Source organism: Drosophila santomea, unplaced genomic scaffold (genome assembly GCF_016746245.2).
Source record: "Drosophila santomea strain STO CAGO 1482 unplaced genomic scaffold, Prin_Dsan_1.1 Segkk83_quiver_pilon_scaf, whole genome shotgun sequence".
Lineage (NCBI taxonomy): Eukaryota > Metazoa > Arthropoda > Insecta > Diptera > Drosophilidae > Drosophila > Drosophila santomea.
The window spans coordinates 600,749-612,807 of NW_025319019.1; the positions used below are offsets into that span (position 1 = coordinate 600,749).

The following is a 12,059-nucleotide window of genomic DNA, read 5'->3' on the forward strand; positions in this document are numbered from 1 at the left end:
AGATTCAATTCTCGAGATTCCTCGCTAAAAACAATTATAGTCAACTTATCATAATCTTTGTATGCTAGCCTTTAATTTTTGTATTACACATGGCACTAGCCAATTATTTATTAATCAATAAAGTTATGCTATTAATTTAACTACAACAAAATGAGTAGGTAAACATTTCCAAAAGTGGTGCTGACGCGAGAAGTAGAGTAGGACCCCCTCGGATTTAGTCCTTACCCAGGGCACTGGCACTAATTTGCCGACGTAACAGAATTGGCGCCCAACGAAAGGATTTGTCGTATTTATTAGGGAATAGTGTTATTAGTTCAACGAACTAGATTTCTTTCATCCATTTGCTTTCATCTTTTAATGCCATAATTAAATAGACTATTTATAGAATATTGGACTTAAGTATTTATTTATATAGAGCTAAGTTACAAAGTGAATTTGTAACTTAACTTAAAACTATAGCACTGGCTGCAAAAGCCTTTGGCTAGGAGGTTTATTTACATTAATAACTAAATATATATTTTTATATTTGCCTTTTTTTTTATGTATGGTGAAGGAGTTTAGTTGATTTAAAAAAGTCAATCATTTTTAATATATTTGAGTTTGTTGGGTTGGTAAGGAGTAGGGTTGTTGATAATATATCAAAATATCAATAAATCGATATTTTTTCTGTAAATGATATATTTATATCGTGACATTTTTTTGCCCTAATATCGGTATTGCGATATTTTTTTTGATTTTTTTTTGATATTTTTCCTTCGGTCACTATGATTGCGACGCTTTTACCGAGTACACGCGCACGTGACAAAATGAATATAAAATCAAATTACACTGAAATAAAAAAACGGGACTGCAAAATGCAAACTGTGCGAAAGGATAATAAAAACCAGTGGAAACACTTTAAACATGTCCTCGCACCTTAAAAATAAACTTTACGATGTTTTCGTAAAATGTGCGAAAAAGAAGGTATGTACATATGGCATATGTATGTATGTGTGTGTATGTTCAGATTTCAGAAAGTTTCTACTGAAAATCGAAGAACAAACGCGTACATACACGTTGCTCACAACATAGATAAATTTATTTTTATTCTTAGCTGTCAACAAACTTCGAAAATGTCCTCACGATAACCGAGTCGTTTAAGACTGCTGAGGCGTTTAAAGGTAAGTGTGTTTTAAACCTGTTTATAATTTAAAAATAAAAACGTATCTTCACTTTTATTATAGATGATGGTTTCAAAACCAAAGAAATCACAGACGCAATCGTTTTTATGATTTGTAAAGACAACATGCCAGTGCGGTGTGTAGAGAAGGAAGGATTACAAGGGCTCCTAAGAAATAACTAATTAACTTGTAAAAATGTGTGCCGCATTATAAAATGCCATGCAGATCTAAGGCAAGTATTAAAGAAATTTTATGTATTATGATAGATCATCATAAATTTAAATCTATTTTCAGATCACAACAATGATTGAGGATAAATACACTGGATGTGTAGGAACACTAACAGAGATTTTGAGTTCTGTGGAGGACGTAGCGTTCACCTGCGACGCTGTAACGATCCCAAACTCGACTCGCTCGTTTTTCACAATTACAGCTCATTTTCTACATGAAGAATCGCTGAATTCCATATGCCTTAAAGTTTCCAGAATGGATCAGGTTTGTTTAAATTTAAATATTTTGTGTTTTTCGTGTGTTTTGTGTTTGGTCGTCCATTGTTTGTCGTGTTTGTCTTGTGCTCTGTTGATATGTTACTTGTTTCTTATTTATTTATCAAGAAACATTTTATAACATACTTTTTGTGTTAAATATAGTCGCATACCAGTGATTATATAACCACTTTATTGGAAGAGGCCTGCGCAGAGTTCGGTATTAACCGTTTTAAGTGTACCACTCTTACTACTGACAGCGCCAATAATATGAAGTGCGCTGCCAAACTTTTCTTGGGGAATGAAAAGCATGTGCCGTGCTTCGCGCATACAATTAACTTAGTTGTGGATGATTCCATTAAGGAAATTCAGTCCTTTTCCAATATTTTTGATAAAATTAAGCGAATCGTGATGCACTTTAAACATAGCACGGCCATGATGGACCTACTGAGAAAGGCGCAAGCGGATGAGGGCACTCCGGAAGGGAAAATAAAAACTCTAGTCCAAAACATAGAGACCCGGTGGAACTCGTGTCTGGATATGATGCAAGCGTTCCTCAACCTAGCGAACAAAGTCGCAGTAATTTTAATTAATAAATCTGAACACGCTAAGGGACTTCCCGAAATGTTGAATTCATCAGAAATTACTATATGTAGGGACCTATGTAGTCTCCTTCAGCCATTTAAAGCAGCCACGGAACAAATAAGTGGTGAGCAGTATGTGACTGTTAGCTTGGTAATTCTGATAGCTTTGATATCGAATCAAATACAAAAATTAAACATGGAGACAGAAGACGGAAAGCGCGCCAAGGAGGCGTTTGTACGGATTTCCAATAAAAGATTTCAGTCGTATCACCAAAACAAAATCTTGGTCAAATCGTCGTTTCTAGATCCTAGATTTAAGAAAATGTACCTAGCAAAAATGATGGCGAAGGAGGCGGTGTTTGAAATTAATAATGAGAACACAATGTCTGCCCAAGAAAGACGGGTATGTCATCAAGCTAAAATTTTGCTTAGTAATAATAATAATAAGTAATACTAATAAGAAATAACTAATTAACTTGTAAATGTAATCAGTTTAACATAATATATATTTATATATATATAACATTTCAAATTTTGCATACAATTAGAAATACAGATACTAATTATTTAAACTTTTACAGATTTCTGAAGTCGACAGCTCTAAGGATTTGGGGGACTTCATGAGCTGCCATAACAGCTCCATTGCAAAAGAGTTGGACGATCAGAACATGGAGAGCAAGGAGCTTAAACTATATTTTAGCTTTCCTCAAGCTGCTTGGGAAAGCAATCCAATTGAAGTATGGAAAGGCCACAAGGCAACAATGCCGGGCCTTTACCGCTTGGCCATGAGATACTTAATAACTCCGGGAAGCTCAGTGCCTTCAGAGCGGTTGGCGTCCGCCATAAAATGGGTAGTGTGCGACTCACGAAGCCGGATGACGGCTTAAAAACGAGTGTTTTTAAAATCTCTAAATTCTAAGTTTTGGCATTAACATATGAAATGTATTATTATCTGTAAAATTATCCGTATTATTATTATTATGATCTGTATAAGAAATCCATGAATTGAAGTTATGATATAATAAGTTTAAATGAAAATATGAAATGAAATATGGAAATCAAGTTAATAAGAAACTAATATTTTTATTGTGCGAGGAAAAAAATTTTATTTGAAAAAAATATATCAAAAATATCAATATATCGATATTTTTTTGTGATATTTTAAATATTATCATCATTTTGTTTTGATAAAAAAAATATCATCGATACGATATTTTTTTAATATTACGACATCCCTACTAAGGAGTGTTTGGGGCGGTGTCGTTCTGAAAAATGTAGAGCGTTGGTTAGTAAAAAATATGGATGGGCAGTCTATTAAGATATGTTCTAATATTATTGTATTGTATGTACTAATGTTCTAATATTATTGTATTGTTTTGACAGTATGTACAAATGTTGTTTATATTATGATTAAAGTAATGTTCGTGGGTAATTTTAGTATGTCCAAGTCCTAGTCTAATAAATTTGGTTTGAATGTTTCTTGGGATTATACCATGTTGTATATGTCGGGAAGTTAACTGTTTCGGGGTCCTCTGTTGCCGCGTTCCGCCCGCGAGTCGTACACTTCCTCGGTTGCGACATATTCACGCGTCTGCTTTCTCAGAGTTTTCAAACATAAGTGCCTCGTGTACATTTCAACATCGCTCCATCTCGCTTGATACATGCTGGTCCGAACTCACCACAGGACAAGCATTTGTCTCACTCTAACGCATCGTCGAACCGAGGCTATGTAGAACAGAGCAAAATCCGTTAAACTCGCATAACGGAACTCAGCGAACCGCGATCAAAAAGAAACGAAGACAAGAACAGCTCGATACGAATTTTATTTATTAGAGGTGACATGTTTATTAGAGATGGAACATAGAAAATAAAAATAAGACTAATAATGATGCGACACGGCCTTCCTGACCAGCACACGTCCTCGTGTGTAATATAAGTTTCAAAATTAAACAAGCTTAATCTAGAAAGATAACATTAAACGTAATTCAGAGTATTAGTAAAGGTTCTCTTTTTTTTTTTTTTTTAATTTTATTTTTCATGTTATCGACCAACTCGAGTGACAGAAGTACCAAGAAGATCGTTTGTCATTATTAGCAACACACTAGGACAATTCAACCTGCCACGCCGCCAGTCACCAGACATCAAATAAGTCAACACAGTAACACGTGTACCTACTAGCACTGGCAACTTGGCGACGTTGCATGTGTCCCCAATCTCGCATTGAAATCCATCAATGCCTCTCATTCACTTGAGTCTTCAAACAACTCAGTAACTTTCCGCTCACATTGGCATCCACCAACGGATTTCTAACGTCTCTTTCAACGTTTTCATCCACATTGGCATCCACCAACGGATTTCTAACGTCTCTTTCAACGTTTTCATCCACATTGGAATCCACCAAGGGATTTCTAACGTCTCTTTCAACGTTTTCATGATCGTCACATAGATCTAACTCTTTGGGGATCTCCTCTGTTGGCATACTGCGCAAAGCTTCATGTGGGTACTTATAAGTCCGCTTATTAGTTAAAGATTTTAAAATATAACGATCTCCCTCAAGTACCTCTGTCACAAGGAAAGGTCCTTTATACTTTTGGTCTAATTTTGTTTGGTGCCTTTCTTCGTTCTTAAGTAAAACATAATCGCCAACACTAAAGTTATCAAATTTGGCTTTGTGCTTATCGAATCTAGTTTTTTCATACAAGGCGTTCTTTTTAATATTTTCTCTCGCGATATTTCTTATAATATTTACATCGACTTTATTAACTTGTTCACATATTGGTAACATATTAAATGGTCTACATTCTTTTCCGATTAGTAATTCAAGAGGACTGGCTTTCGTTATGCGATTTGTAGTACAATTTATAGCTAGTTGTATCTCTCCTAAGTCATCTTGCCAAGAACGATGGCTGCTCTCTACCGCCGTAAGCATGCGTTTAAGCACACTCATAACGCGTTCTACCTGTCCATTGGCACGACTAGCCCCTGTTGCAATTAAGTGTAGTTGAATTTTTTGCATGGAACAAAATTCACTGAAACAAGAGCCTGTAAAGCATTTACCCTGATCTGCAATGATTCGTGTTGGTACACCGAATACGGAAATTGAAGCCTTCAAGGCGTCTATACAACTTTCACTATTAATGGTTACCGTGTGATGCAAAGAAACAAACTTTGTAAACGCGTCAATCAGAACGATAATATATTCCTTTTGATCCCTCTTGCCGCTTAATTTTCCCGTAATATCTATATGGATCGTGTGCCATGGAATTTCTACTTTTGGTATGGGGTGGAGTTCGATTGGCAATTTTCCTGACGGAGGCTTAGTTAACTTACACGTAATGCAATTATCAACGAACTTACGAACATATTTGGCCCTGTTCTCAAACCAGTAAAATTCGTACATTTTGTCTAAAGTCTTTTCCCACCCAAGATGTACAACTGCTTCATGGACATGGTTCACTACTGACCATCTGAATGATCTGGGGACAACTGGCAGGCAACGAGTTTTACCGTTCCTTTGAATTTTGCGAAAAAGCATTTTCGAGCGTATTTCATAACTTTTTGCCAAGCTCTCACCCAATTCATTGTTCTGTATTTTAACAACAATCGTGGAAATCTCTGAATCCTTTTGTTGTTCTGCAAGTAACCAGTTGTCCGTTATTTTGGCCAATAGAACATGTTTTTCTTCCTCACCAGTAATAACCCGAGCAGTTGGCAGTGGATTGCGTGACAAGAAATCAACATGTGCCATTTTGGCACCAGGTCTATATTCTATGTCAAAGTCGAAGGACTGCATATATGCCCACCAACGGTGTACTCTCGGCGTTAGTTCAGTCTTGTTGCGAGTAGCTTTTAGGGAATTACAGTCTGTAAAAACAACAAATCGTCGCCCATGTAAATAGTGACGAAAGTGTCTCATGGAGTTATACACAGCTAAAGTTTCAAGCTCGTACGAATGATATCGAGATTCCGTCAAGGATGTTTGTTTGCTGTAATACTCAACTACACGACGTTTATTATCTATTTTGTGGAGTAGAATTGCTCCGTAGCCATCCATACTGGCATCTGTATGCAGTTCAATGGGGTGCCGAGGATCGAAGATAACAAGGACGGGCTCATTTGTAAGCAATTTAGTGACTTTTTGACGAATTTGTTCGTGTTCAAGTTTCCATTCAAATATTTTGTTTTTGCAGGTCAGTCTATATAAGGGTTTCATGATTTCTGAAAACTTTGGCACAAACTGCCTAAAATAAGAGGCTAGGCCAATAAATTGTCTTACTTGGGTAACAGACTGCGGAGGCGGTAAAGCGACTAATGCTTTTATCTTAGATGGATTTGGTCTTATTTCGCCCTCTTTTACCACAAACCCCAGATATTCAACGCAAGATTTCAGGAATGAACATTTTCCGATATTAAAAGAAAACCCAGCCTGCGATAATATTTTCAAAACTGTCCTTAACCTTACAAAAGCTTCTTCTTTTGTTTCTGCGATAATCATTATATCGTCCATATAAACGATAACGTAAGAATGGGCAAGCTCACCCAAAGCTTTCATAACTGCACGCTGGAACACGGATGGGGCATTCTTTAACCCGAAGGGCATAGTTAGAAATTCGAATTGGCCGTCAGGTGTCACAAAAACCGTGCGTTCAATTGAATTTGCGTGAATAGGTATCTGATGAAACCCGCTGGCCATATCCAAGCAACTAAAGAAACTTGCTCCACGCAACCTAGATATTTGGTCACTAATTAGTGGTAAGGGATATTTTTCTGCAACTGTGTTTGTATTTAGTTCGCGGTAATCCACGCAAAGACGATCAGAACCATTTTTCTTTTTAACGAGTAAAACTGGACTGGCGAACGGTGAGCTGCTAGGACGGATGATGTTAGCTAACAGCAGCTCATTAACCTTGTTTCGGACAATTTGTTTTTCCTCTATACTAAGTCGGTACGGTCGTCTGTGTACAGTTTTTATTGGATCAATTAAGCGTACTTCTAATTCGCCAGTTGTAACACGATTTTTGGGAAAACCGTCTATAAATGAGTCACAGAATTCATTCAAAAGATTTACCAAGATTTTCCTATCCTCGCCACACAATTCGGTATTAACATTTTCAAGATTAAAACTACTACTCAAAGCAGATAGGGTTTGCACAGACCTTGTTTTACATAACTCTATTTTATCTATTGTTATAGTAGCACTAAATCCCTGACTTAAAATTTCGCGTCCAATTATAATATTATAATTAATGCAATCATTAAGAATTACGTGAAAAAGCACTTCGAGACAGTAACCACTTATTGTTACGTTTGACAAAATTTGTAATGTACTAGTAACAGTATTATTTCCGATACCCTTTAAAACTACAATGTTGTTAATTCGTGTGCCCGAGAGTTGGGTGGACACAGATTCTCTTACAAGTGAGCATTCGGCTCCAGAGTCGAAATAAAATGGATACGACTCACCCGATGATATCAATGTCCCAATTGGCTCGACTACGTGACACACGTTGACACGCTTCTCGTCGGCTTTAGTTTGGTTTGACAACGATTGTCTTGCAGGGCAAGCTGACGCTATATGCCCCTGGTTTCCACATCTATAGCAAGTAATTGACCCAGGTTTAGAGTCAGATAAGCGCCCAATACTCGAACTAGATCCTTGTTGATTCTTTAAGTTGTTTTTCACGGAGCGGCAGTCAGCTATCTTGTGGCCAATTTTTCCACAAAAGTGGCACTTAACATTTGGGTGTAGGCGAGCTCTTTTGCTGGTAGAATTTTCTGGAACGGGATGGTCCTTCCTCTTGCCATACGAAAACGCTCTTAGCTCGTTCTGCAACTCGTTGCGTGTTTTGACAGTAGTTGTGAACACAGTGCGTTGCAGCCTACCATCTATATTTGCAGCATGTGCCAGGGCAACAGACACTGCAATTTCTTCTGCGGTCATAGACTTCCATTTTGCCATAAGTGTTGTTATTAATCGGCTACCATACAGCGCAAGACATTCGCCGTCGTTTGGCCGCCCGTTTAATACATTAAAGACTGTTGCTGCTGGCGTCTCATTGCCTTCATACTGCTGAAGGAACATTTCTTGGAATTGGCTCCAAGTCATTCCGGCGAAACAAATTTGTGACAGCCAATTAGAAGCACTGCCCTCCAATGATTTGGTTAAGGCCATGAGCAAAGCACTGCCATCCAGAGGATTTTCTCCTACAATAAGGTCCACTGTAGAGCACCAAGTGGCTGCACTTGAACCGGCGGACTCAGGGTTGAACTTGGGTAGTACAACTACTTGTGTAGTCTGCGAGCCCCTCACGGCATTCACAATTTCCAATAGATTACGATGCTGCATTTCCAAAATTGTGGACAGGCGATCATCAGTGATGGCTTGGGGCTGAGGCGATCCCACTTCTGATGTCGGGAAGTTAACTGTTTCGGGGTCCTCTGTTGCCGCGTTCCGCCCGCGAGTCGTACACTTCCTCGGTTGCGACATATTCACGCGTCTGCTTTCTCAGAGTTTTCAAACATAAGTGCCTCGTGTACATTTCAACATCGCTCCATCTCGCTTGATACATGCTGGTCCGAACTCACCACAGGACAAGCATTTGTCTCACTCTAACGCATCGTCGAACCGAGGCTATGTAGAACAGAGCAAAATCCGTTAAACTCGCATAACGGAACTCAGCGAACCGCGATCAAAAAGAAACGAAGACAAGAACAGCTCGATACGAATTTTATTTATTAGAGGTGACATGTTTATTAGAGATGGAACATAGAAAATAAAAATAAGACTAATAATGATGCGACATATATATTTTATATAATGGTTGTGGTTTAGATTACAATTATTTATATTTTGATACCATCTAGATTTTTGGTTAAGTCGATTTAATTTGCTATTTAGCAGTCTTGTTGGTAAAGATTAGAGGAAATTTAGGAGCTAATTTAGCTTGGTAGTCGACTAGTTCATTTCCCTTTATACCTTTGTGGCCCGGTACCCAAATTAATAATATCTTAGGGTAAAAGGACATTAATAAAGTTCTTATTGTGGCAGGGTAGTATGTGACGTTTACACTGTTTTCAATGGCCTGGAGTGACAATAGGGAGTCAGAACAAATTACAAATTTACCTGGTTTAGTTTTAATAAGTTGGATAGTTTCGTAAATTGCTATAATTTCAGCACTATAAATTAAAGAGAACTTTTAAAGTTTGTTCTTTCGTAGTAATAAAATAGGAAGTGGAGTGTTGTGTTTTTGAACCATTTATGTATATAAAAGTGTAATTGGAAAATTGATTTTTAATGAAAATAAACTTTTTTGAAAAGATTATTGCATTGGTGTTTTGTGTATTAAGATTGGAAAGCTCCATGTTAATTGTATGCCTGTAAAGTTTCCAAGGAGGTTGTTTAGGTGAAATTTCAGGAGGTTGATAGAATTTAATGTCTAGATCGCGGCAAAAGTTTACTCCTATATTTATAGCTGATAGGAATTTAGTTTTAGTATTATTAAATCGCTTCAATTTCTTAAACTTAATAGTAATGGCGATTCTTTAGAAAAATATATGTTTTTAATTAGTTTAGCTTGTAGGAAATTTCTATGTTCGACTACTGTGTTTATTCCAGATTCCATTAAAAGATTGTTAATAGGGGTTGATGGAAATGCTCCTAGGCCTATTCTGATTGCATTATTTAACATAGTTTGTATTCCTCTAGTTGTGCATGTGCTGCATTGCCATAGATGCAAAGACCATAATCGATTTTATATATAACTATTGATTTGATGAAGGATATTAGGTGTTTGTGTGGCAATTAAATTTATGACTTGAAAGACATCTAATTATATTTAATGATTTCGATAGAGAAAAAGACAGTTCTTCTATATGTTTAGACCAAATATATTTGGTATCACAAGTCAAGCTTCAAAGCGAACGGTCGTGTTTTTTTTCTGCGCTCCGAATTTATTTTTGTTTTGCTAAATCCAGCGGTGGAATTTAACAAATTCTTTAATAATTCAATTTCGTAATCCGTACTAATTAAAGTGCCGTTCGCTTCGCGAGTGAATCTTTTGTGATATGTGCATTATTTTAATAAATTAATTCAATCTGTTCTCTTTCTGTCTTTGCGTTTTGTTTACTCTCTTTTTCGTGCGTTGTCCGTAGTGCTGTTTGGTGTTGTTTTTGTAATTAACTGCACGGTGCACCCGCTCTCTCGCTCTCCCACACAAAATCTTAAAGTGCACACTGCGCTTTTGCGGTACATTTTCTGATTTTGTCTTTTGGTACAGTGTCAAAACCCAGTTAAACATGGAATCCAATGTTGTCTGCTTCCATAACAAATGCCGTCAGGTAATAAAGCCTGATCAGTCAAAAATGACCTGTTGGCTATGTGATAGAATGGTGCACACTAAGTGCGCTGGTTTTAACGGACGAACAAGTGATGACCTAGCTAAAGGCCCTAATCTAAAATACTGTTGTGATACTTGCCTAGGAGTTGCGAATGAAATGCAACTCTTTATGCGCCAAACTAAAGGTGGCTTGAAAGGACTGATCAGCAGTTTTGGCGTGGCTAGAGATAGTTTTCGTCGAGCTGATGATCTTCTTTCTGCGCTTAATTCGCAATTTAATAGCCTTAAACTATTAGAAGAATCTCCAAAGCGCAAGAAAGCCGCTGGTGGTAGGCTGCCTAAGAGGAATGCCCCGCAACCTTCGGCAAGTGATCAACAGGACTCCACAGCTGATCAGTTGACGATCGCAGCAAACCCTCAAATGTTGCTTAGATCGGCAGCTAGAAAAGATTCGGCGCAATCCGATCAATCGGTTGTGGAGGGAGTCCAGCCTGGGACTGCTACAGATTCCGTTTTGTCCACACTGGTTTCTCAACCGGTGATTCCACCCGTCCCGAATTGTTTACCACCACAAAGGAATATTGAGTCCGGACTACCGGCACAAGTTGACACTTCAGAAATACAACCTGCAGTGCCAAAACCCCTCTCGGTGGTTCCACTAAAGAAACAAATTTTTGTTTCTCGGCTTTCCCCTGATCAAACATCATCTGATGTACTTTCTTATATACAAGACAAAACAAAAGCCGACAACATAAAAGTGGAAAAATTTAACTTTTCTTATGCTAGGGACATCTCATCTTTCAAGATAACTGTCCCAAATGAGCTATTCTCAACCATATGTTCTGGTGATTTTTGGCCGGAAAGTATGATTGTGAAAGAGTTCGAAGCTAAGATTAAAAATAGAAAAAAAGGGCCGGTGGGAATTAAACTTCCCACAAGTGGCCAGATCACTGCCCCATCCTCCTCTACTACTTCTACTTCTTTATCTTCAAAAAACTAAAATCTAGTCTCACTATCTGTTATCAAAATGTAAGAGGCTTGTGTAGTAAGCTTACTAATTTGTATTCTAATAGTCTTTCCTTTGCATCCCATATTATTGTGTTTACAGAGACTTGGTTAAAATCGGAGATACTTAATACACCGGAGATACAGTATACAGGCATGATCGTCCCTCCAAGCGGGGAGGTGGAGTCCTAATTGCTGTTAGGTCTACCCTCACGTCAGTGGAGGGTCCGATCTATATTCTTGCAACATAATGGCCGATGCCATAGATATTTTTTATAATGCAATTAAATCATTCTTCAACTCTTGTGTTCCGATGTACTAATTTCGTTAACACTAAGCGCAAAACAACTAGTTACCCTTCCTCGCTATTTTTTGAAAACACTTTGGTAACATCGGATCAGGCAATAGCCGATCTATTTGCCAAGTTTTTTCAAACCACATATTCTACGTTACCTCATTCCGAACGACCTTACTCTTACGCGGTATCAA

At 37.7% G+C, this 12,059-nt stretch overlaps 1 protein-coding gene across 2 annotated transcripts; it reads left to right on the forward strand.

Moving 5' to 3' along the window:
- The first annotated feature begins 621 nt into the window (after window positions 1-621).
- Window positions 622-3,227, forward strand: LOC120457836. 2 transcript variants are annotated; one of them, XM_039645337.1, is made up of 4 exons: window positions 622-1,160; window positions 1,224-1,392; window positions 1,455-1,655; window positions 2,811-3,227. In XM_039645337.1, exons 2-4 carry the CDS (start codon window positions 1,375-1,377, stop codon window positions 3,114-3,116), a joined length of 525 nt encoding a protein of 174 aa, XP_039501271.1. In that variant the 5' UTR covers window positions 622-1,160; window positions 1,224-1,374; the 3' UTR covers window positions 3,117-3,227. The 2 variants fall into 2 exon arrangements, 1 of the variants encoding a protein (XP_039501271.1); XR_005617097.1 differs by lacking the exons at window positions 1,455-1,655; window positions 2,811-3,227 and having other exon boundaries at window positions 628-963; window positions 1,094-1,160; window positions 1,224-1,386.
- Window positions 3,228-12,059: the final 8,832 nt, after the last annotated feature.

Bases quoted from the DNA above. Each gene is read 5' to 3' on its own strand.
- LOC120457836 (XM_039645337.1), top strand. The intron at 1,656-2,810 runs GTTTGTTTAAAT...AAACTTTTACAG, and splicing joins AAGTTTCCAGAATGGATCAG to ATTTCTGAAGTCGACAGCTC.